At 39.4% G+C, this 27,789-nt stretch overlaps 1 protein-coding gene across 1 annotated transcript in view; it reads right to left on the bottom strand.

Moving 5' to 3' along the window:
* Positions 1-27,789, bottom strand: part of LOC140741048 (vesicle-fusing ATPase) — a 270,286-nt gene that overhangs the window by 11,745 nt on the left and 230,752 nt on the right. Inside the window, exons 18-19 of the mRNA XM_073070710.1 lie at positions 19,426-19,560; positions 10,528-10,641 (exon numbers count right to left, since the gene is read on the bottom strand). Coding sequence (XP_072926811.1) covers positions 10,528-10,641; positions 19,426-19,560 — 249 coding nt within the window. The remainder of the gene's footprint in view (positions 1-10,527; positions 10,642-19,425; positions 19,561-27,789) is intronic.

The raw sequence follows: 27,789 nt of genomic DNA, 5'->3' as shown, positions 1-27,789 counted from the left end.
TGCAGTGCTTGTATTTGCAGGGTCTCATTGTAGACCTTTATTATTGAATGTATGTGCATATAGCAGCTTTCCAAGGGGAAAATGGACAGGCAGAGGTGGTCTTGGGGTCCGATTTACTTGATGGTTGGACATCTTTATTTTGGTAATAGGTTCTCTCTTCATATGGAATATCAGAAGCCTTAACACTATTAAGGCAATTTGCATCAAATTTCTCTTTAAATGGAAATAAGGTTGAATCAAATAATTATGTCCATTTAGGATCTCTGAAATGGCAGGTTCAAAAATAACCATTATAAATTATACAGCTATCAAATGACTTCATTGGTTAATATGACTAATTGACTAATGGCTCCTGATAACCAATTTGCAATGAATTTAAAATGTTTAATTAAAAATTAGAATACTTTCCAAGCGAAGAGATCTGCAAAGCCAGCACATCTGAAAAATACACAAAGCTGTATTTTATCATTCATCACTGAATTAGTCCATTATATACTCAGTGGCCACTTTATTAGGTATACCTGCTTATTAATGCAAATACCCAGTCATGTGGTAGCAACCAATGCCTAGAAGCATGCAGATATGGTCAAGAGTTTCCGTTGTTGTTCAGATCAAACATCAGAATAGGGAAGAAATGTGATCAAAATCAGAATCAGATTTGATATCATTGGCTTATATCATAAAATTTGTTAACTTTGCAGCAGCAATACAATAAATATAGAGGAAAAATCTGAGTTACATTAAGTATATATATGTCTATTAAAGAATTAAGTTAAAATTATGCGAAAAAACTAGTGAGGTAGTGTTCATGGGTTTGATGTTCATTTAGGAATTGGATGGCAGTGGAGCAGAAGCCTTCAGTGACTTTGATTGTTGGTGCCAGATGGGGTGGTTTGAGTATCTCAGAAACTGCTGGTATCTTGGGATTTTCACACACACCAGTCTCTAGAGATTACAGGGAATGGTGTGAAAAACAAAAAAAAACATCGTGAGCAGCAGTTCTGTAGGCAAAAATGCCTTGTTAATGAGAGAGGTCAGAGGTCAATGGCCAAGTTAATTCAAACTGACAGCAAGGCCACAGTAACTCAAATAACCACACATTACAACTGTGGTGTGTAGAAGAGCACAACCCATCGAACCTTAAAGTGAATGGACTCTAGCCGAAGACAACACTGAGTTCCACTCCTGTGGCCACTTTTAGATACAGGAATGTACCTAATAAAGTGGCCACTGTGTGTACATCCAAACATGGTTACAAATAACTGAATTGTAACTACTTTGTACAAGCAATAAATCTGATTAGAAGCAACAATTGACTAACCTGGCAAATTGTAAGGTTGAATACAAAGGACATGCTAAGACAAAGATTAGTAAATAAAGTTAAACTATAATTGTCTCCTTCCACCCCCATCTCCAATTAGCTCTCAGAGTAAAAAAACTCACTTTATGATGCCACACTATCCACTCACAACATGAAACCTTCTAATTAACTTATGAAAGATGGCTCTCAGTTTGCTGCTAGTTATTTTTAATACATCATTGAATTATAAGAGCTATATTTTAAACTATATTTTTTGCAGACCTGTACAAAATCCACTCTTCTTTTTGGCACCTTTGTCACAAGTCTTACTTCAGATTTTGATGCTTTCAGCTAATGGAAAAGAGCATTCCAGAGTGACAGTTATAGCCACCAGCAAAAAAAAAACAACACTTTTTGCCTAATAAACATTAAATCCCAGCCTTGTAACATGACCTGACTGACTATAGGTTACCCTTTGCCTGAAATTAACTTCAGCATATAGAATCAAAAAGATACATCACTTACAGTTCTATCCGCATCAATGCACTATGTCAAGTATGCATTACAGAAAAGAATTCTGCTAATTCTGACTGGACAATAGAATCTGTTACAGTTCACAAATAGACCTTTCTGTCAATGACTAATTACAACTTGATTTCTTGTCCTGCAAAGTTACATAACAGAGGCTTGATTGATTTAAGTGGCAGGCCAAATTGGAAAGGTTGGGTACGGGCCAAGAGCATAGCGAAGTAGCAGGGATCTGGTACAAGAGCAAGGCATGATCCAAGGTTTGGATGATTTAAGCGCCAGGCCAGATTGAAAAGATCAGGATGTCATGGCTGGAGGCAAGGGACAGGCCATTTCAGCTTGCTACTCTGTGAAGTTTACTTGTCTCTGCACTGAACTGAGGCTATGGCCTGCAACTAATGGACTATAGGATTGGCCACAGTGAAAACTGGCTTTGTAGCTGTAGATTCACTTTCTCGAATTTCAGCTGCTTGCTTGCTTTTGTTGTTTGTGCGATTTCTCTTTTTTCCCTGCACGTTGGGTGCTTGATGGTCTTTTTTTAAAAAAATGGGTTCTATTGAATTTCTTTGTTTTGTGGCTGCCTGTAAGAAGATGAATCTCAAGGTTGTATATAGTATACATACTTCAATAATAAATATACTTTGAAGTATTGAGATCATGAACCTGATGTTTCTGCTTAGTGCAAGTCTTCCTACCACCTGCAATGGCCTATACTAAACCTTTGCACATGTTCTGGCTCTTTTGAATGCTTTCATTTATTTCACCAGATACTGAGCTGCTTCTCTTTAGTCCCCTCTTCCAAGCTCAGAGTCCATTTTCATGTGAACTGCCTTGAAATGATTACAGAAGGAAAACTGAAGTTGATGGACATATTCAGCAGATTATGGTGGGGTCAATGATTCAGGTTGATGACCCAAATATTTTATCCTTAAAGATCCATAATAAATATAAAATAATGTAAACACTAAATGAAAAATGATACATAAAATTTCCAGAACTCCCAACAGGTCAGGCAACATCTATGGAAAAATAATCAGAATTAATGCTTCAAGTTGTAGACCTTTGGTCAGTAATGATGAGCAGGTCCTGCTTCAAATGGCTGAATGCTCACATTTCTATTTATGCACCAACCAGAAAGCAGTGGCAATATTTTACAAACTTCCGATTCCAGTAGCTCATTCTTCCAAATGTAGACTTGAGGAGAATTAGTTCTTTAAAAGTTGAGTTAATATGGTCTGTCTGACATTATATTAATCTGACAAGTTGCAGATTCGAGCTTTGATCTCTGTTGAACAAGATGACATACAGGAAACCCTGCAATTGAATATCATTCCTCCAAAAAAGTGTCTTCAGAGCTCCTACTCCCAAAAGCTTATCTTTCAAAAGAATCTATATGAAATGCAGGTGAAGGGTGATCAGACTCAGTTGTATTCCTTGGTCTGCTGGGAATGTCCTATTTATTGTAAAGGTGGAAAAAACCTAGGCACAAAATTCAGTCTAGAACAGGTTCCATGATTGAGAAGTTGCCACACAACAGAGTATGCAGAATGAGCAAGATATTTTGCTCTGTTAATTAGCATAAACATATTTAAGGGAGATAGATGCAAGCACGAGGGAGAGGGAAGTATAAGTTCTTCTCCCTCATGCATACATCAGCGAGGGCAGGGTAGAAAGAGGCTCATGGGGAACATAAATGCATTGATTTAAATTCATCGGCTTTACTTACTGATGGAAGGCATTCGTGATACCTCATATCTATCAACTGGATATACCTACTCTCTCTCTTCCATCACTCTAGTGTAATATAGAACATCACTAATCATTAACATATAGGTTTAATGTTTCTGCAAAATTTAACATACAAAAGTAACAACTATTTAAACAGTTGAGTTCTGTCATGAATTTCCAGACATATTTTATTGGACTGGGCAGGAACCCAGTAGCAGTCAGTACTTGCAGGCCCTTGCTCTATGAAGTATTTCTTACACTGTGCACTAACTCTGCACCTAGCCTTCAGCTATGGAATTAAAATCCCCAAAAAAGTAATCTAGATAAATGGCTTTATTCCCTGGGGAGATATCTTGTCACTACAGGTTCTCGTTAGTGTGCAAGTTAGAACAAAGATGGAAGGAGCAAACAGGAATCTGCATAACCACAATTAATCTTAATGCATACGTACCGGAGTCTTGATTAAAGGTGATACCGATATTTACTCTCAAAGCTTATGGCTTTTCCTCAATTATGCACGCCTATCCTATTAAACAATGCCATTCTATACCATTTTCATATATGTACTGGTTAGAGCAGGAAAGTCTGAGACTAAAGGCAATGGTTTGTAATATAGAGCTTAAAGTCTTCTATTTATATGAATTTAGAATTTTGGGCATTTAGAAATGCCCAAAACGCATAATAACTTTGACTTTTCATACTCATGATACAAAGTAATACCTAATAATTATTAAAACCTGAAGTTAGTTACTCCCTTCCCTGACCCTGCAGTTTTCAATTCTGCATGACCTGTCACTAAAGAAAGTATTTTTTAAGACAAAGCACTGCTCAGGTTGGAATGCATCAATCCCTCATTGAACCAGGTATGTGCCTGAAGACCCACAAGTGCCACTGTGAGCTCTGGCAAAAAAAAAAGCCAGTGATGGCAACCTGGACCTCATCTGCTTAACCAAGTGTCAAAGCAGCAGAATGATTACTTTGCCACCTATTTCAAGTTACCAGGCAAGTCATATCTGTAAGAGGAGATTATTTTTGTTTCAAGTACAACTGGAGGGAAGGAAATAGGCTGGCAAAGAAAAAAATATTTTGAATGCAAGAAATTAAGAGGGTCATGCTAAAAACTTGCACTCATTTGAATCAAACACACATACAGGTATACTCAGGATTTCATTTAACATCCTGATTTATATGATCAATATATATGAAATTAACTCTGGTAGATCTATAAATTAGAGGGACTAGGCCACTTGTCCCTTTCGCCTGATCCACTATTCAGTAAGACCATGATTCTCCAAAAAAAAACCCAGAATAAATAATTGCCCTCATCTTTCTTAAATGGGCATTCCCTTATTTTAAAAAATAGTGGTATCTGAGAAAAGATCCTTTCTGCATTCATCCAGTCATAACTCTTCAGGATTTTATAGTTTGATCTTTGGAGGCCAATTCAGAACCAAATTACCAGCGATGAGCCTGTGAGCTCAACGTGCATAGACTACTTAATACACCTCTGCAGGCAGCCACAAACTCTAGAAGATAACAATAATAACTATATGTTAAACAAGTACGAAATTTTGTTCAATTAAGTTTTCTATACATAGTGGGGTAATAGATAGCTTCCTCCAAAACTGGTAGCTGAAGACTATTTATGAAATTGGCAGATTGTTAACCAAACGCACGAGGGGATATGGAGCAAAATTTGGTGTATGAAGTTAAGACATGGACCACAATGGGCAATACAGCAGATTCCATACTTTCATACATTTAGTCCCATTGAATTAACATTATTAACCTTCTCTGAAGTGCCTCCAATGCAAGGACATCCCTCTTAACTAAATAGACCGATGTCTATACATTGCCAGTGCTCTAGCTGTGGGTACTTTCACTAATGCCCTGTACAATTAACATAAGCACTTCACTGGATATCTCTTGAAATAAAGGCCAACATTTGCCTAATTGTTTGCTGTCCCTCCATGCTGACTCATTGCATTTTCTGTACAAAGATAGCTATCCAGCAGAACAGTATTCTGTACTTTCTCCATTTAATAAAAGACAGGAGGAGGAGTAAGCTATTTGGTCCTTTGGATCTGCTCCACCATTCATTCAAACTGATATCTGGCCTCAGTGACACTTCTCTGTACTTGCCCATTTTGTCTCAATTTCTTTAAAATCCTACAGTTTACTGACCTTCGTTTTGTGACTTGGTGATGGAGCCTCCACAACCCCATGGACATAGAATCCCAAAGACTCATCTCTCTGCACGAAGAGATTTTCTCCTGAGAATGTGACTCTGACACTAACCAGAGAAAGTGGATTGACCTTAGTCTAGTTCTAAGAATATTGTACATTTCCTTATTCTTCAAAAATCTAGAGATTATAAGCCCAAAGACAACGGCAATGCACCCTCATACAAAAATTCTGCATGTGCTAGTTGAAATGTGCAGACAAAAGACTGTTCAATGTCAATCCTAAATGCAATGTCAATGCCCTGCATCTTTGGCAAATCAAAAAGGTGGTACATTTTTGTACTTGATTCTTCTTCCCCTCAGCAGTGTGATCTGCATGAAGTACACTTCCTGGTTTTGATGGGCCAACAGATGCCAGTGTGCCTTGGCTCATTGAGCTTAGATACACAATGAAGACCTCCTTAGCTAGTTCCTCAGAATCAAGGGTGACCTACCTCCACTCAAGTTATGTGAGAACAGAAGTGGCTGATGAGGTCAATGCGGAAACTTCAAACTTTTCTACAGATGGAGAAAGCAATGCCTGGTGAAGCAGCTGATGAAACAGTTTGTAAAGGTGGTGCCATCCTTCTGCAATCCCCACAGGGTCTCCTCTGCTCCACAGTTATGAAACTAAGGACACCAGTGCCATGCTAAATGCTTCTCCTTTAGACATCCCAAAGGAATCAGTGGGAAGTGACCCATTTTCATGGAAGCTTTATGGACATCATTAAATTGTTTCCAGTCTGCTTGGTTATTTCTTCCAGTAGCACAGCTGTAAAGAGTGTCTGACATCTGGCACGTGAAAAAATGTGAGCCCCTACTCAAAGGAGCTGACTAACATGGCCCTCAATGCTGGCAATGTTGGCCTTAATTAGGACATTGATGTTAGCTTATTTACTCTTCCACTGAATTTGGAGGATTTTGTAGAGTTTGTGTCAATGTTTAATTGCTTATAGATCATATGTATGCACAAATCCAATAATGGCAACTTGATCGTTACATTTCTTGAGTATAAAATATGTCTATAACTTTGCAGGGTGGTAAGAAAGCCACAGAAGGAACTTAAGAATGTCAGTGAATAGAAGAATGGAAGTAAACTATTAGTACTATAGTCAGGTTTGTTCAAAGGTTATACATTCATGTGCTAACAAAGTATTTCATGCCTAGCATAGCTAAGAAATCCATTTGCACAATTTATTTAAGAATGACTAACCAAATACATTCATACTAAAAGGGTGTGTTCATAATCAAAATATTGAATAAATCATAGAGATGTAAAAGACCTGGAGTTTTCAAAATTTCAAACAGACCAAAAAACTATATATTGTGAGAGTGTGACACTAAATAGCCCATCCTATTTGTTTTTTCATTTCACTCTCCTGCAGGCTTGGTTGTAGTGTCTCTGAACAATCAAAAATCATGCAATCATTCACTGCTTAAGCATGTGGCACAAGAATGGTTGCTTATTATGAGGTGATGTGGAGGGCATTGCAGTTCTCCATGGAATCCCACTCCAAAAAAAAGCCATCTTCAGAAGAATGAACATAGCAAGAAAAAAATAAATAAATTGAGAATGGAAATGAGAACCAAGACAAGAGAGACTGTTGTACTCCTGGAAAAAACTCAGAATAAGCATTCAGAGCACAATACAAGATAGATGGCTGAGTGCGCTAATCTTAAACACAGGCCAAAAACATGGCTTCCTGTAGACTATTATCCTGCCTTCATAATACTGATGTAGTTCTCTGAGCCCAACCAGTGGTTGATTTTAAGCCCACAGTCATAAAATATGGGGTTACAAGTCCATCAAGAATAAACTTAAATGCTGGAAGACAGCTCAATTAAACCAATCTCCTGTAGCCCTCATAACATGATAAACATATTGCATAGCTCACGTGAAGTACAACTGTAAAACAAAACTGAAAACTACCAACTCATATTCTTTCTGGTCTTTATTAAGAAAAGGTAACAGCCCTAAAGTGCTGTCTTGGAGGAAAAGGGTGCACTTCCTCAGTAAAATGCAAGAAACACAATTCAGCTCAGTCAGCCTGTAAAGAATCTTAGGGTCACTAGTCCCCCTTTATAGGTGGTACTTAAAAGTCTGAAGTGAGAGAAACTCGCCCTTTCAAAACAGGAGGCACCAACAACGCTACTTTTTGAAGAAGTCAATATCAGTGTGAAATCTAAAACATCAGTAATTATTGTGATGTTTATGGAATATAATACTCAGTACTTCCCAGGTGGTTTGGCAAATCTGAGGAGGCTCCAAATTCAGTCCCTGATCTGTGTGGAGTTGAATGATCATGGTAATCATCTGAGTGAGTTGGGTGCACACACAAAATAAAATGGTCTGGACTGTCATCTGCTCTCACTGTCATCTGCATGCTTAAGCTGACTTCAGAAAAAAAATTAGAGTTCCTGTGGTAAATTCAGCTTGGTCTTGAAATCATGGTTCAATGTGGCAAAGCATTACAACAGAAGCTTCAAACAAGATCTGAACAACAACCATAAAATGCTGAAGGAACTCAGCAGGCCAGGCAGTGTCTATGGAAAAGAGTAAACAGTCGACATTTTGAGCTGAGACCCTTTATTAGGACTCAAAGATCTGACACTGAGCCACATAAAAAGAGACAAGGACATGTGACTGAAAGCTTGATCAAGAAGTTAAATTCCAAGAAACTTCTTAGAGCTAGTGATAAGGATTGGTTGAGGAAGGAATGTTATGATCAAAAGGCATGGCAACTAATTGAATCATCAAACACACATGCAGATTTATACATGTGGAATGCAATGCCCTTGGAGGTTGCAGAGATCCCCGCAACAGAGAAGGAATGGGATGGGGTCACAGGCAAAATGAAAATCAGGGTGGAAATGTTAATTCGGAGCTTTGCTGCATTGGGAGTTGATGTAACCTCGTGAGCAGCGACGTTAAACACCAATAAGATATTTTGCTAATAATATGACTTGAGGACAGAGATAGTGAGAAAAAAAATCAAATATACCTTTTTTCTCAAATGAATCATCCTTTTACATAAGATGTGGAAAGACATAAATGCACTCATTATTATTACATAATGAATTGGAGATATGATTCTGAAAAAAGTAGCCTGTCTAAATAGTTTGCTTCAGAAGATGAAGGAAATGACATAATAGGTAAGGAATCTCCTTTCTTTGTTCCTCTCAGCCTGCATTTTTTTTCTTGTTGCTATGGCTGTGAAAACAAATGCAATAAGGATGATGCTTGTGCTTGCCTTGTGATACCACAGGTGATACTTGATGAGGCTCAGGTTTTCTTCCACATTAATTAGCTGCATCAACTTAATGGACAGTCATAATTCAAAATATCATTCTGTAACCATGCAATCATTCCATCAAGGATCATGCATATCCATTATACAAGGATGGAGCTCAAGCTATGCAAGAGTATCAGTACTAGTGCTGTCAATCCTCTCACTATACCATATATTACCAAAAATCATCTCTCATTCTTTTGAGTACGTTGATCTTAATATTTCTTTATAGAACAAGCCCTTCATTTCCAAAATCTATAGAGTGTACTTATCTTAGAAGGGAATGACCTCTCTCCCATAGTTGTAAGACAAATAGCGATTGCAAATGGCTTTGGGAGGGGATGTGCTCATTATGGTGCTCTCATGCACACGCTGCCTCTCAAATACTGTACGACTTGTGATGACTTGTTTTGGCCTACTGAAGGCTCATCAATACTCAACTTCAGAAGATGCCAGATGCAGTAGAAAACCCGCTTCCCCTGTCATTTCCTACCAATGTGATAGGAGAGTTGGAGGAAAGATTTTGAGATACTAGGGCGGGGTGGGGCAGGGAGGAGTGGACTGGACTGGGGAGAGGGGGGGATAAAGTGTATACACTGCAGGTTATGTTGCAACTGCAGTAGTGAGAGTGAATTCACAAGATAGTGATTAGACTTTTTATCAAGTGGTTGGTATTGGGCTTTGAGTCTTGTTGGAGCTATATTCATAGAAACAGAAAAACATTCATCTAAGCAAATAGAAATTAATCTAAAGCAGCATTGACGTGAGTGTTCCAAACACTAAGATATAACATTAGAATTCAGAGCAATAGCCACCAGACCCTTCCATTCTGACACGGCTGATACTCTTCCTCACTGCCATTTTCCTGCACTATCTTCATATACTGTAGTCCCCTGAATACTCAGAAATCCTCCACAGCCCTCCAGAGTAGAGGGTTAATTGCCACACAACATCCACCATGGGACCTACCTGCAACCATGATAAATACAAAAAAAAATCTTTGTTCACGTTTCATCAGCTTTGTAATGAAGACTAACATATCAATTGCTTTTCTGATTGGAAACAGTACTGGCAGATCACATCAACAAACTTGTATTGCCACCAGCTGGATTAGATATTATGTGGGAATTAAACCATGAGCAGGATGCAACATAACCAACGGGTTAGGTGAGAGAAAAAAAAAGACTATTATTGTTCAGTGAAAAGTTCAGCAATATTTGGCAAGCAGACTGGGAGAATTCCTCTTAGTTCTTATATCCACAGTATGCTTCCAGTCTAGTATCTCGTCAATGATGTGGACAGTGGGGAAAATGATGATAATACCAATGAATACCAAGTATCAGCTCCGTCTCGTTGGGGATGGTCACTGTTGGCACTAGTGTCACTTAATAAAACATCTCACACAGAGCAGCAGTTTGACTTGACAAGCATTGAAATTACTTAAAACTTTCAAACTCACCTGCATCGACATTTCAATGATCATCATCAGTTTTTTAATGCCGATCCAAACTGGCTTCCCCTTCACATGTTGTGTGATTCTGGTTCGTTCTCGATCATCAAACCTGCCAAGGAGCTTGAAAGAAAAATATTGGATTTTAATTTTGAAAATAGTAATCAATAACATTGCCTTCCATGCTTTTCCTTCTCCTGCTGGAGGTATAGTCATGCCACAAAGAGCAGCTTCCCCCTGCATTCCTTGCGCAGTGAGTATTAATACCGATGAGCTTTCCAATGGATTAATATAGAGAAGATGCAAGTCAGCATCACCTTCCCCTCCCAATTCGAACAGTAATGCTGTAAGTAAAACAGTAAGTCACCACAATACTAGAGAAATGTACCGGTCAAATGCAACCTTCAAGATATGAAAAAGTGAACTGCAGACTTAAACAACCAGTTCAGTTGGCAAGGGACTTTAAAAGTGATATAAGGAGGGTGCAAAATACTTCACTAGGCAAATGCTAGATAAAAAAAAAATTGGCATGAAAATTATGAATTATTTATTGTGTATGAATGTTGAGCCGCAACAGTTTTCTTAGCAAAGCACCAAATAAAATACAAATAGGCTAACCAGGAATTGTTATCGCAACATGGAATTAAAATCTGTCCAGCTGCATTTATACAGCAGAAAATAGGTTTTAAATTATTCTAAATAAATAATTTGTTAGTCTTTGTGTCAACCTCCAACATACAGATTATTTTAAAGGAACAAATTATTAAGACAACTAACTTTCCATTCAACTAGTTGTAACATACTATAACCATTGAGATTTAAAAGATCCAAAACTCATGATCTGCTCCAGTTTCTTTTACTGATCTTAAATCAAAGTCCCCTAATTATTGACCTTCAGCCAAGGAAAATGAGTCCCTTCTATTAACCTGTTCCCTCAATTTTACACTTTAATAACATTTCCTCCAATATTTTGTTAAGTGCCCCCTGTCCGTTCACTCTCTCCTCACAGCTATAACTCTCCAGCCTACCAAAAATACTTGTATATCACCTCTGCAACCCATCCAATGCAATCTTTCTGTTGAGTGCTAGTTGGAGTACAGTGTGCAAATCAAATTGTACAAACTGCAGGCTCTCTTCCTTGGTGTACTAAGTATCAGGCAATCAAGCATCTCCAATGTATTGTCTCACCATGGCAAAGATACACTCAAGATACCCGTTTTTTCCAGTTCTCAGGATCTTGACATTATGTGTACACTTCCCTTAATTTCTTAAACATGGCACCTCACATTTTCCTGGATTAAATAGAAGATGCTATTTGGTGTCTACATATGTTGATATCTTCCTGCAGACTACAACTTCCTGTCTCACCATCAACCATTCTGACAATGTTGATCATAATCCTACATTTATATTCAAAGATGCACCATCATAATCTGCAGAACTAGCAGTGCACCTCTAGCTGGAACACAAGTCTGACCAGTTTCCCTCTATTAACACTCACCTGTCTGGCAGAACTTGCACATACCCAGAAAAAACTTACTTTATTCCTCTCATTTTTGATAATTAATGGTACAGTGATGGGTACTTGCACAGGTCCAAGCTCTGCCTGCCTTGCCATTGGCTAATTGACAACATGGAACAGTCCTCATTCCAAACTCATTCTGGAACATTTCCCAATTTATTCTGCTATATCGATGACTGCATTGGTGCTGTTCCTGCACTCATGCAGAATTCACCATCTTGAGCTTTCAGTGACATGTCACTTCAACTCGCCTTGCTATTCCCACGCTGACCTGTCACTACTGTGAGGGCAAGGCCAAATGCAAGCTAAAAATAAAAGTACTCTTTGGTGGTCTATTATCTAAAGGTATAAGTTTTCCAGTTTCAGGTCAGATGCACCCAATATTTCTTTTCCTATCCTTCTGATCCATTCAGGTTCTCACACCCATCCTTTCCACAAAATGAAAATCCAGCCCCACCCCCATTACCCAGTTTCTTTTCCTCCTCCACCTCTTTCCATCTCGCTATCCCTTCCATACTTGCTGGGTTCCTATCCCCTTCCCCACCATCATCCCTCCCTTATCGGCTTCAATTTATCACCTTCCTTCTTTAGCAGATTTTCAGAATTTGCAACCCTTCATTTACACTTAATACCTTCCAGCCTCTGTTTCTACCACCCCAGCTCCATCTTCCTTTTCACCTGGGCCCACTCACAGCCTGCCAGTTCCTTTCTCACTTGTCTCCTTCACCTCTTTATACTGCCTATATTCCCTTTACACTCAAGTCCAGATGAATGTCTTAGCCTAAAAAACATTTACTATCTCCTGTCTTCATTGATGTTGCCTGTCCCACTGAGATGCTCAGTTTAGTTTTTGCTCTAATATTGACCCTCACTGGAATCACAATGTGTATAGTTTCCAGTCACCAAACATCCTTTAATCATTTCCTTTTATCCCAAGCCAAATTTTAACCCAATTTGCTTGTTGATGCTTTCCGTTGGATTCAATTGAGATTAATGTTTTGATTGATTTATACTGTATCGGACTTTGTCAAACTTCCTACTAAATCCATACAGACTACATGTGTACCCTCCTCAAAAAAAATCCTTTGAGCGAGCTGGATAACGTAAACTCATTTGTCCAGTATTCATGTATCTGAAATTCTCATACAGCTGGCAAAATAGTTTTTTATAAAGATAATCTCAAACAGTAAATTTTACTTCACATACTATGCAAAGTTTGTACTCATGAAGACATTGTTTTTTAAATTGGTTTTTTAATGCATTTTCTACAACACTACAGATAAGAAAAAACCCCCAAACCAAAATGAAGAAAATTAATACAGTGCAAAAATAAACATACAATAATAATATAATACAAAAAAGATAATTGAGAAAGCACCCAAATTGAAGTCATGTAAAGTTAGTATCCTCCCCAAGCCCCACAACAAAAAAAAAAACTCCAAACCAACCACAACACAATATAGAGAATATAAATCAGGACATTCAAACCCCCAAAACTGTAAATACATTTGAAAACAAAAGATAATAATGCCTACTACCAAAAAAAAAAGAGCTGAAAGCAAGGGACCGGAAAAAAAAACCTTAATTAAGAGGAAGGTTATGAAAGTACTCAATAAAAGGTCCCCAGACCTTATGGAACTTTATATCCGAATTAAGAACTGAATAATGAATTTTTTCAAGGTCTAAGCAGGACATAATATCATTAAGCCATTGAGCATGCATGGGCGGGGCAACATCTCTCCATCTAAGGAGGATTAAACATCTAGCCAGGAGAGAAGCAAAAGATAATATTCGACACTTAGTCGAACTCAAACGCATATCTGTCTCACCCAAAAAACCAAACAGAGCAATTAAAGGGTTAGGTTCTAAGTGGTGATTCAGAATATAGGATAAAGTTATGAAGACATCTTTCCAAAATTTCTCTAAGCTAGGACAGGACCAGTACATATGAATAAGAGAGGCCTCGCCCCTTTTGCATTTATCACAAAAAGGACTAATATTAGGGTAAAATCGAGATAATTTAGATTTAGACATATGGGCTCTATGAACAATCTTAAACTGTAAAAGGCAATGGCGAGCACAAAGAGAGGTTGAATTAACTGATTTGAGAATCGAGTCCCAAATCTCATCAGATAAAGAGATATTTAAATCATGCTCCCAAGCCATTCTAATTTTATCCACAGGGGCACGCCGTAAGAATGCTAATTTATCACAAATAAATGATATTAAACCTTTACCCCAGTGGATTAATAGAAAGAAATAAATCCATAACATTTTTCTCCGGCATTTCAGGGAAGTTAGGAATTAAAGGATTAATAAAGTGTCTAATTTGGAGATATCTAAAAAAATGGGCATTAGGCAGATTGAACAGCAGAGAGCTGTTGAAAAGATGCGAAGCGATTATCGATAAAAAGATCTTCAAAATGTCTAATGCCCTTCCTATACCAATCATGGAATGTTGAATCATACATAGTAGGTAAAAAAAAAGGTGATTATGTAAGATAGGACTAGAAAAGGAAAAACCATAGAAACCATAAAATTTCCTAAACTGAGCCCATATTCGCAAAGTGTGTCTAACAAGGGGATTAACAATTAGTCTAGACAAACTACTAGGGAGTACAGAGCCAAGAAGTGCAGAAATAGATAAATCTTTAGTGGAACTCAACTCCATTGCCACTCAGCTAGGGCACTCGGGTTGGCTATGGAAAATACATTTTTAATATATTTGCATTTGTAAGCAATGGCAGTTCAGTTGTAGGTTGATCAGCAAGAACATAGTCTAAACATTTAGCACAATATGATGGTCAAGATTTAAGAAGATTGGCGCCAGTGAACAATGACCAATGTCGACATCCCGCTGACAGTTCACAAAATGACTTCTTTGCTCAACTATGATTCTGTTACTAAGCTGCATTCTATTGGAACCTGCGATTTACATTTTGGTGTGCTTTTGGGCTGATTGAGCAATTTGATGCTTTGCTGTCTTTGATGGAATTTGGCGAGGTTTCAAGCAGAGTGTGCGGCCTGGAGATGGGGCTCGAATCTACGATTGACTCCATTTCTTGATTAAAGTGTCAAGCAAGATTGGAATCAATGGGGATGAGAGTGCAGGTGAATGTGTGTGTTCAGCGCCATCTGCCTGCCTCTCTCTCGCTGCTGCCAGAAGGTGGTGCCTGCATGTGATTGGTCTCTCACTCTTAATTGCTGCTCCTGGAGGAAGGTGCCTGCACTTGAACTTGATCTTGATCTCACTCTCTCCCTTTTGTTCGATGCTGCCGAAGTCTTGGGTCTTGGGCAAGGTTTAGTCACATGGTTTGTGGTTGGACTCTGTAGTTCATGTTATGTGTTTCTGGTTATTCCTTTTATTAATTGCTTATTTTGTGTAATTTTGATTGGGGTGGACTGGCTGTGGTCTGCAGTCAACGAACAAAGAGCTTAATTGAACTGAACTAAACTGAAGAATTCTAGGCTGTTTCAATGACTCTGTGGTTTGATATTTTATAATGTGTTTTTCGCTTGGTTTTTTTGTCAATTGCGCGATTTGCTTTTTCTTTGTACATGGGGTGTTTGATGTTTTCTTTGAACAGGTTCCATGGTGTTTCTTTGTTTTGGGGCTGTCTGTGGGAAGATGAAGCTCAGGGCTGTATACTACATACACGCTTTGATTATAAATGTGTTTTGAATCTTTGAACATTCAAGATTGTTTAATTTTATTTCCACTACACAAGTGTAAAGGTGATGAAGTAGTTGTTACTCCAGATCAGATGCAGCACCAAAAAAGCACAATAAGATAAAGATCACAATAATAATTAGAAAAACACAACAAATATAAATACATAAAATAGCACATATACACAGATTGATTGTATGTCCATAAAGTGATGCTAGGCACTTAAGATGATTGACAAGAATTGATAAAGTAGTGGTGGTTGGGGGTGTGGAGGGTAGGTTAGCAGGTGGAAGTGCTGATCAGCCTTACTTGCTTGGGACTTGTGCAATGTATGCCATCGGCACTCCCCCATTCCCCATTGGTGATAGAAGGTTGAGAGTATACTGTATAACTGTCCCTTAACACGGTGACCATGCTGATGTAGTGATTCAGTAAATGAATGAGCTGCCAGAATTCTGGATTCCCGATCCAGATATGTGAGCTTAATCCGAACTCAACAAACGGGATGAAATTGAAGCAATCAAATAAATCCTCAGCAACAATACCATGGAACAAATGAATGAAAGGGAAAATAGTTGTTTGAGTGTTGACCCTTTAAATCAGTTTCACGAAGTAATAACGCCTCATTGAGAGTTAATATGGATTGTTGCTTTTCAGACCAGCAAGGTTGAAAATCCTGCAGACAAATGTTGCAGGTTGCACTACTCTTCTTGTTGTGTGGTTGGGTGGAGGGAGAAGAGGGAGGGGCTGGAAAGTGTTTAACATCATGAGAAAGTCTCCACAAAGACGAGGAACAAATTTTCTGATGGGCACCAGAACTTTCAGTAATCATTAAAAGATAAGATGGTGTCAGACAGCATCCATCATCAGGGACCCCCTTCACCCAGGTCATGCTCTCTTCTCACTGCTGCTATCAGGAAGACAGTATAGGAGCCTCAGGACTTGCACCACCAGGTTCAGGAACAGTCATTACCTCTCAATCATCAGGCACTTGAACCACAGGGAATAACTTCACTTGCCCCATCACTGAACTGTTCCCACACCCTATAGACTTGCTTTCAAGGATTCCTCACCTCATGTTCTTGAAATTTATTGCTTTTTATTTATTGTTTCTTCTTTTTGTATTTGCACTGCTTGTTGTCTTTTTCACACTGGTTGCTTGCCATTCTGTTGGGTGCAGCCTTTCATTGATTCTATTGTGTTTCTTGCATTTATTTGAATGCCCGCAAGAAAATGCATCTCAGGGTTGTATATGGTGATATGGTTGTATATGGTTGCTTTCGGTTTACAATGGCGCTACCAAAAAGGGGTGACAGCTTACTAGTAGCTCATAAAGCAAATAATACAGCTATAATAAATAATAATAGTTGTCTCTTGGGGTCTGAAGAAGACTACATTGTGCAGTGTGGCAGTTTTTTTTAACGAGGCCGAGTTGCGAGCTCGACATCAACCCAGCACGGATGGAGAGCATGCTCAGGGGCGGCTTGTCACTGGATCGAACTCAGGAACCTCCGTTCTCGAGCCCAGCGCTGATCTCACTGCGCCACCAGCCGTCCTTTTGCATAATGTAACTAATGCGTGAAAGATATTAAAGTGGAAATGCCTTGCACAGAGACAATCCCACTCTCTCAGCCTCAGAAGTCCGGATCCAGTGGCACAAAGAATTGTTACGTCTGGCAACTTGTTTGGCTGCATTAGATGGTCACGTCTTCTTAAGCGCTCTGCTGCGCCCTACGCACTCCACAATGCGCCGGTGCAACGCCTTCTCAGCCGTTGAACCCCCCGGGTTTCCTCCGCCTGATCCACCGAAGCAGTCTTCGCATGCTGGGATGAGCAAATTCCTATCTCACCAAGGGTTTCAGACCCATTGGCTACCCTCACCTGGTTTAGCCGGCCTGTCAAAGCCGTTGCCCGGGTGTGGCCGCTGTCGCATGCAAACAGCTATGAGGAGCCACAGGTGAGAGCTGGGCGTTGGTGGGAACCAATAGATGACAAGCCACTCCAAGAAGTGTGACAAGCCCCCCATCTGGAGGTGCCACCTCTCCCATGCACCCCATACATGCAAAAAATACAACTAAATACTTTATGAATAACACTTTTACTGTTGCAATCGTGGTAAACTATCAGCACAAGCAATGAAGAGGTGAGTGAGGGTGAGGCTGACTCAAGGGTTGAACCGTGCATGTACAATGTAAAATCAGAGCGTGGCATGTTCGAGAAGTAGTGGTCAGAGTGAGTTTGAGGCATGTTTGAGACGGAGTTGGAGACAAATTTGGAGCGAGCGGAGTGGAGCGGAGAAAAGTTGAAGCGAAGGAGTTTCAGAACTTGTTCACTTAAATGGAGAGCAAGTTTGATTGATCTAAACACCTGTCCAGTTTGGAAAGGTTGGGTACGGGCCAATATGTGGTGGCAGGGTTCAGGCCCAGAGCGTATTGCTGTGGTGGGGCCTGGGTCCTAGTACGGGGTACAGCTCAGTGTTTAGACGATTTAAATGCCAGACCAGACAAACTGCAAAGGCAGGGTCTTGGGACCAGAGTCAAGGGTCAGGCCATTTCTGCTTGCTGCTCTGCGACATTTACTCTGCTCTCCACGGCACTGAGGCTATGAGACTGCTCTGGGCTTCGTACCTATGGACTCAATTTCTTTCTGAATGCTGTTGCTTACTTTGTTTGCACAATTTGTGTTTTTTTTTCCTTTCTCCCTGCATTGCATGTTGGTCTATTTTTTTTTTTTAAAAAGGGTTCTTTTGGGTTTCTTGTTTTGTAGCTGCCTGTAAGCAGACAAATCTCAAGGTTGTATAATTTATACATTTGATTATAAATGTTTTTAAAATTTTGTAAGGCAATGCCTTAAGACGACAGCATCCATCAGCAAGGACCCTCTTCTCATTACTATCATCATGGAGATGGTACAGGAGCTTGAAAACACATACTCAATATTTTAGGAACAGCTTTTTACCTCTGCCATCAGATTTCTGAATGGTCCATGAACACTACATCATTATTTTGTTTCCTTTTTGCACTACTTATTTTTATCATATTTCTTCTTGTGACTTGAAGTAATTTTTTTTAATGGAACAGACACAAAATGCTGGAGGAACTCAGCAGGCCAGGAAGCATCTATAGAAAAAAGTACAATCGACGTTTCAGCCTGAAGCCCTTCAGCACCGCTGCCTGACCTGCTGAGTTCCTCCAGCATTTTGTGTGTGTTGCTTTGATTTCCAGCATCTGCAGATTTTCTCGTGTTTATAATTTTAAAAATGTATTGCATTGTACCGATGCTGCAAAACAACAGATTTCACGACTCATGTCAGTGATAATAAACTTAATTCTGATAAAATTTACTTCATTCTAGGCTAGTTTTGAATTTATTTGCGGGAAAACGGCGGTGTAGCATGAACACATTCCCAGCCACTAGTTTGAATCAGCCATGCTTTTGGATTTTAAGACACAGGGGTAGATCAGAGGGGCATGAATGCAGCAAGGTTAACTCCATCAGGCTGAGAACACAGGGATGTTGCCAAGAATGTTTAAGTGAACCAGGATGGCCAAAATATCACTGAAAGCACAACACCTGTGTTATTTTTATATTAACACAAACATACTGATGTATATAATGTAAATGATATAATGTAAATTCTGAATTTGAAGATAACTTCAGCAGACTATATTTTGAAACACTCTTCGACTGGATGCTCAAAAAAAAACAAACTCACCTCCAGAGCTTCCATCAACTGCTCTCCTGTGCTAATGTTCGGAATATGGATAGTGGTGCTGAAAACATCCATCATCTCCATCTCCTGAAGGACATCTTTACGACTGGTTGTCCCAATAATTAACAATTTGCGGCCCTGTAACCAAACATACAGTCCAATACAAAGTTAAGTTAGGTGCTGTAAAGCATGTATCCCTTGGGCAACATCATCATCAACATTTCATATTAATCACTTTCGCAGGGGTTCCCAACCTGGGGTCTGTGGATCCCTTGGTTAATGGTAAGGCTCCATGGCATAAGAAAGGTTAGGAACCCCTGCTCTATCTAGATAACGTGTAAAACTCAGAATACAAAAGTAAACTGCTCCAGGGGCAGTTTGCATACCTGTTGCAAATATGGACTATTGGCCATCACTCACACATCAACTGAGCTTTGAGAAGTTTCCAGTGCTGGAATCTAGTACTATTTGTCTCTTCTCATGAATGCAAAGACAAAATGAGCCGCTTCATGCTTGCTGCGGTTGAGACCTCCTGAGGGTATGGATGGCAGCTTGCCCCTTGCTGGTTAGTATCTCCTGAACTTGTGTAGATGGCCACAAGTCCAGGACAAGCAGAATGCATGGTTTTCATGCACCACTCTGCTGTCACTAGTGTGTGCATGTGGTGGGATTCTATGCTGTGATTCCATGTCAGCTGTACCTGGTATTAACTTGCATGGGGATTCTAAATCTAGATCTTTGAATTAAGGAGTTCCCCACTCCCCAATTATTTTAATTTTAAACTAAATTCCCCTTCCCTGTCTTGAAGGAGTTTGTATGGTCTCCTTGTGACCATGTGGGTTTCCTCCAGGTGCTCTGGTCTCTTCTCACATTCTAAAGACATACGGATTAGTAGGTTAATTGGTCACATGAGTGGAATTGAACAGCGGAGGCTCATTGGGCCATAAGGCCCGTTATCCTGCTGTACCTCTACGAAAATAATGTACATTTTGAATGAATTTTAACCTAATATTTTATTTACAGTAATTTTGGTAATTGTTAAATATCTCTGAATATTAACAATGGTTTAAAATGCTTCTCAGTTTTGCAGCAGATGAGGCTTCACCCCAATTTTGTTTCCGATTAGGGAGTTGTGGGGATGGACCTCAGCAGTATGCTGACCCAAGTTTATTCACTTAATTATCCACTCTCCATCAATGGCTGTAGGTCAGAGCTGAGGTGAACTCAGAGAGAAGATGGACCAGCATGGGCTAAAGCTGGAGGCAATATTCAAAGAGATTCTAGGCAAGGTGGGTTATCAATGTTCTCAAATATTGAGCAGCAGAACTTAAGCAGAATTTGAGAATTAGCTTCCAATCAAAGAAATAATTGAATAATCAACTTTAAAGGTCATCAAATCAGAAACAAAACAGAATGTGATTCTCTTCTATAGAAATAATGAAATATGCCAAGTAAGCAAGCTTGTTCGGATCATTTGGCCTTTTCCTGAAAATATGAAAGTTTTTAAAAGAAAGAACACAAATTGGTTCTGTTACTGATAAAACTGCCTTCATTTATTCTGTCCTTGGGGTCCTTCAACTAAAGGTGAACAATTCAAGATACAAATACCAGTTCAGAGTCTATTGGTTGATTAATTAATTTTTTTTAAGAGATACCACAGAACAGGCCTTTCAGGCCACACCACCAGTAAGCCCCAATTTCACTCCAGAGTAATCATGGGACAATTTACAGTGACCAATTAAAGTTACTTACTGGTACATCTTTAGACTACTAGAGGAAACAGAAGGACACAGAGAAAACCCACACATTCCACGATGAGGACATACAGACTCCTTGCAGAGGACACCGGGATGAAACTCTGAACTCTGACATCCTGAGCTGTAATAGCTTCGCGTTAACCGCTACGCTACCATGGCATCCCAAGAGTGTTGCACTTCAACACATCACCATTAACATTTCCAAAGAAGATGCACCAGCTCATGTGACCACATAAAAACCACTAAGAAAATCGATTACACATACAGAATGCAACCTGACACTGGAAGGCATTGCCAACATAGTGCCTATGACAGAAACTCTGCTTTTAAGGAAGGAGTGTGGATTGCAATAAAGGCTGGAGACAAGTTAATCTGGAAAATTCACTATATTGGCTTCTGGTCTGCCAGAGTTAAAATGGGAGAAACAAAAAGCAAAAGACACATCCAGTGACACTGTGCTTTAAAACTTACATTGAGCAAATTACATGAGCATTAAGGCTCTGTTATCCTGCAGTAAACTCTATTTTATGGGGAGGATGCAAATAGGAGAGGGTAATTCATATTCACTCCGCATTTGCTAAATCCACCCTATTTAATCGACATTGTCCGCCTATTCAAATTCAACTTGGGCCTTGACTCAAGTATGTTAGTCCAGAGAATCAGGCTGAAAAAAGAGCAGTACTGTATCTGCTTCTCCCCACCCCCAATGCAAACAGTTTGAGATTCTTTTACTGTGGTCTCAACTTCAATTACAGGATTAGCAGTGTTTCTCAATTCGCGCTACCTGTGGTGTGTTAAATACCCTGATGGCACAGAGAAGCTAACTGATAGGGACTGTAGCGCATTTCTTTCACTTTCCTTCTACTTCCAAACTCACCAGAATAACAACAATGCTCCCTTTTATTACAGTTGTTTCTGTAATACCAAACATGTAGATCCCAACAAACCCCAGCTCCCGCCCTCCCAAACATGCTCCACACTGCAGAAGATTCCACAGCATAGCAGCAATACGATGCAAGTACACAATTGCAAAGTGTCCAAATGGGCTTCAGTAACACACCATATACAGTATTGTGCATGAATCTTCGGAACACATATAAAGCTAGGGTACCTAAGACTTTTGGACAGTACTGTAGTAATTTTATGTATTGCACTGTACTGCTGCAACAAAAAAGATTCATGACATTTGTGAGTGATGATAAACCTGATTCTGATATGGGTCTCTATTGTAGACTGAGAGTGGGAAGCGGGCAGGGAGAGGGGAATCATGGAAAGGAAAGGGGAGGAGTGAGAAGCACCAGATAGACATTCTGTAATGATCAATAAATCCATTGTTTGGGATCTAATGACCTTGCCTAGTGTCTCAGGGCTGGGTGTGTCTACACCAGTGTCAACTCCACCCCTCCCCCCACCAACATTGACACTCCTCCTCTGCCACCTGTCCCTCACCCCTCCTGCAGCACTTCAGCCACACCATTCCCAACTGCCGCTGATTTACAAACTTGCTCTCCGTTCTACTTTAACAAATACAGTACTGTGCAAAAGTCTTAGGCACATACATGTAGCTAGGGTACCTAAGACTTTTGCACAGTACTGTATTGGGATTTCTGTATACAATTGTTTTCCATTTGCACATGTTACTGTTAAGTAGATGCTGCTAAAATGCATTACCTAGCTGTACTATGCAATCTGACCACTTTACTGTGCTTCCATTCTGGGCTACCTTAGGTTTAAATAAATATATCTATCTTAATGCAATGCCCACAAATTGGTCAGAGGCAACACTGGGACCAATAATCTGATCCAAGGCAGGGTCTAGTTAAAGCACAAGCCAAAAAACTTTTCCTATGGCGTTAAACAACTCAGAAAGGCTGTTGGTGCCCATGAATCTAATCATGGGGTAGATCCTGGGGTAGTACAGCATTACTGACAGCTTACTGGCCATCGATACATACCATGCAAGTAGATTAAAAATTTCAACTGAAGTGAAGAGAAAGTAAAAGCAACTGAATTTAAAAGTGCAGAATGGAATCACACCTTGTAGCTCATTCAACATTTGCGTACATTAGAAGGTTCCAGCAAATTGCCTGGAGAAATGAAAAAGGGCCAACAGGTATGCAAGTAATGCTGTATGTGGTTAATATTAAATTCCTACTTTACTTCACACCAAGTAAAGTACTTGTGAAGAAAATTAAAAATTTCAAGCAAAGTGTAGCCCAATAACTATGGAAGATTTTAAAGAGACATTGACATTCAGATAGTATTGGATAAGAACAGATTCTAACGTCAACAGAGAATTCATCTACTTGACACATAGTAATTTATAAATGATTATAAATTACTATGATTGCACATTGCACATTTAGCTGGAGATGTAACGTAAAGATTTTTACTAATGTATGTGAATGATATAAGAAATAAAGTCAATTCAATTCAAGAATTCAAAAGTCTTTAAAGCAAGGCTCAGGTAACGTGAATGAAGAGAGAACTAAGTAAGATAGCATCACAGTAGCTCTTCACCTCCCTTACCTTGGCATCCCATAATATTATGACTGGTTAGATACACAACAGAACTTTTCTCATTGAGCTGTGCACTTGGAGACAATAGGAAAGTACAAAAATTTACACAGTTCATGAAAACCCTTCTTTTAAAAAATTATGGCCATTGAGGCAGACAATAGGGAAACAGGCCCTTTGGCCTACAAAGTTTGAAGTGACCATCAAACACCCAGTTTATTCTCAATATAATTTGAATCATATTTCAAATAAGCTAACAAATTTATGACATACCCTGGTGATAATAAACCTGATTCTGGATCATAATCAAATTTATTATCACTAATTTGTATGATGTGAAATTTGTACCAGATTTTACTATGCACTTACACATTAGGGAACAATTTGCTGTGGCAAATTAACCCACCAACTTGTACATCTTTGGGATATGGTGGGAAGATTTCTGGGGGCAACCCAAGAAGAACTTACAAACTCCACACGGACAACACCAGAGATCAGAATTGAAACTCGATTGAGAATACTGCAAGCTCTACTGGCTGTGCCACAGTGCTCAGACATACATAGCACCATTCTATGCTCTATTTAACAGACAGTGGCTAGCTAGATATAGATACTTTGTGCAAAAGAGCAACAGAAATTTCCTTCTGGAAAAAAATCAAAGGCTCCAACTAAAAGGACACATGCCAAAAAAATTCAGGAGGCCAAGATTGAGGAGAAATTACGAAATCCTTCTTTTCGTTGGTTCCAAAAGCAAAGTGTGAGATGACTGTCTCTCACTCCTCTACTAACTATGCCTGACCTACTGAATATTTCCAGCACAAGTTTGCTATGACAGAGCCATGCCAGCATCAGGGATAAATGCAATACTCTCACCCCAGATTCAACAGATTTCACATGGAGAATGGCTGCTTAGTAAGAGTGTTGCCATTGGTCATGGTGTCCCAGCAGGATCATCTCAAGAGAGGAAATTGGAGGGGAAATAACTAGCAACACCAAAGTTAAGCCAATTGCCAAAGCCTGGGGCAAGGCTGGTGCCTATTTGAATAATGTACTTCTAACATTAGCATTTCAATATCTAAAATGAAGCTTCCAACAGCTTGCCTAGTTTCTCAGGAAATGTCAGTTTTCTTGTTCATTAAAACAAATGCAAACCAATCTGCTCCCCCCACCAACCCCCAATAGGGTCATTCTGTAGGTCACACTGCCTTGCTTATTCTTTTACATTCCTTTGATGATGTTTTACACCATTTGTCTCAAGGTCTGCCCCTGCCTTTCTTCACCAACACTCCCAACTTCAGCGCAAACACAAAATGAAGAGAGGCTGCAATATCACAGACCACCTGTCAACTAATGTAATCTAACATCTCAGAATCTAAAATGGCCTCAGGTATGTCTTCTCAGTAACAAGAAGAAAGACAGAGTTCAGTCAGCTGAAATACAGCTGGTTACACTGAACATTTATTTTCTAATCCAGGTAAAAGGTAAGGACTTCTTCAGGTTCCGTGTTTAAAAATTTGTTACCATTGGAAGAGTTAGCTGTGGCAGGGGTCATTGGGTGCCAGATAGTGGTCGAGTATCCTGGTCAGATTTAGAGGGCACTAGAAGTTTTGGGCAGGTGAATTTTCCAATAGAAGAAAAAGCAATTAGTAACCAAAATGAGTTTTCCATTTAATTAGTCAACAGCATCCAGACTTTAAGTGCAGTGCACAGATCAACAAGATAGCACGGAAAGTCCCTCTGTGGATGGCTGCAATCACTGTCACGCCACAAGAATGCATGCATTCCAATTCTGCAAAAAGTAGCCCAAGAGCAAGAACACTAAACAATTGCGCCATAATCTCCACAGGAAAGGTTCACCTTCCACTAATGTTGATGCAACCCAGTTATCAAACTCAGCCTGAATTATTTTTTTGTTAATTTACTGATGCTTAATTATGAAAGACAAGATTCAAATTACAACTATTATCAAAGTATGTATACCAGAAACAACCCTGAGATTCATCTTCCCGCATGCAGCCTCAAAACATAGAACCTGTTCAAAAGAAAACATCAAACACCCAACGCAAAAGAACAAATTCGCAAACGGCAAAAACAAACGAATAACAGACAGAATAGACAACATCAAGCTGCAGAAACCTTGAAAACAGCCTAGGAATGTTCAGTGTAGCTCACTTCAGTGCAATTTAGCTATGTTGTTTGTTGACTGCAGAGCCAGCTTGAGTCAATGTGCTCAAATGAAAGTCGCACAAAATAGCAATAGAAAAGGTGTAACTAGAAACACATTATAACATGAACTGCAAAGACTTTAAAAACAAGTCCAGTCCACAAACCACACCGATTAAACCTTGTCCAAGACTCCTCCACCGTCCTCAGACAGCAGCAAGCGAGAGGGATACAGGCCAATCACAAGCAGACGGTGCTCATCCTCTGATTTTAATCTTGTTTGGCACTTTAATCGGTGAGTAATGGGCCGATCATGGGTTCACGCTCTGCCATTAGGCCACATGCTCAGTTCTCAACCTTGCTTTCAAACACGCCAAATTCCCTCGGAGATAGAAAAAGTGCCAGATTGCTCAGTCTGCCCCAAAACACATTATCAAGATGTAAATTATGGGCTCCAATCACACACAGATTAGTAGAAGTATATTTAAAAGAAGAGTAGTGGTACAATTTTCAACCATTTGCAGTGCAAACTAAAATACTGAGTAGAGGCCCAAATCAATAGATTTTGAGGGGGCTTACTAAGTCATGTGTCAGGACAATTTTGAACACATTTCCAATTGTGTCAGGGAGGTGGGAATGTTGGTTGGGGGTGGGGAGGGAAGAAATAAAAACATGCTCAAGAGCAGGAGTAGCTTCATGCTACTATATGAATTTACATGTTTTAATAACACAGTTTAAAGCTACCTGTAGCTTTCAATGGCAAATGCATCACAAGTTGACAGAACACAAATTACTTTGGAAGCAGTTCAGTTAGTTATGTAGAACAACACTACAGCCATTTTATGTTGCTCAAAGTCCCATAACAGCAAATTAATGAAGGATCAGGTAAGCTGCTTAGGCAGATGTTTGCCAAAATAGTTTCAGTTTAAAGTTTCATGTAATTAAGGAATTACAGTAGACCAAATATGATGCCAGAATTGATGCTTAGCTCAACTTGAATTTAGCTTGCAGCTGTCATACTGGTAAATGGCACCACAAGTAATTTGGGCATCCCTTAATTTTTAAAAATGCCATTGTTCCATTCTTTTTTTATAACTGAACACATGCAGATGCTGAGTGTGGAGGAATTTGAGTGTAATCCCCAAACAGTCAAATAAAGCTGCTTATTTTGACTGTCCAGGTTCACATGAAGCATTTATGCTTTGCCAATAACTTTGGGGACTGGCAATACTTCTACAAAGTATATTCAAGTAAGACTGCAAGACAAAGAAGCAAAATTAAAACATTTGACCCATCTAGTCTGCTCCACCATTTGATTTTCCCCTCTCAACTCTATTGTCTTCTCTTTGGAACCTTTGATGCCCTTGCTAATCAAGAACCTATCAACCTCTGCTTTAAGTATACACAGTGACTTTGTCATTATAACCAACTGTAGCACTCTGCTCCTTAGATTCACCACCCTTTGAATAAAAGGATGTCCTTTTCTTCTGAGGCTGTGCCCTCTTGTCCTGGACTCTCCCATTACTGGAAACATTCTCTTCACGTCTATTCAAGCCTTTCAATATTCGGCAGGCTTCAATTAGATCTTCTCTCACCCTTCTAAACTCCAGTCAATACAGGTCCAGAACCATCAAAAGCTCCTCATTCATCCTTGGGATCATTCTTATAAAGCACCCTACATTCTTCATACTGGGACCAAACATGCCTTAATACAACACATTGTAACACAGACACAGCAGCAAGCTGATGACCATTCACTTCAAACATGCTGCTTATTCAGCTCGGAGGCTGGGCTCAGGAATTACAGGCCGGAATGAAGGCAAAAGAACCAAAAGTGCCATATGTTTCTTAGATTTTCCCTTAAGAAAGAACAAGTGGTTAAGGTCTGTAATAATCTGACAGAGGCTACACTACAGGCCTTTATAAGTGT

This window comes from Hemitrygon akajei, chromosome 18 (genome assembly GCF_048418815.1).
Source record: "Hemitrygon akajei chromosome 18, sHemAka1.3, whole genome shotgun sequence".
Lineage (NCBI taxonomy): Eukaryota > Metazoa > Chordata > Chondrichthyes > Myliobatiformes > Dasyatidae > Hemitrygon > Hemitrygon akajei.
The sequence above is the reverse complement of the archived record's forward strand: the minus strand, read 5'-3'. Positions and strand labels throughout refer to the sequence as shown.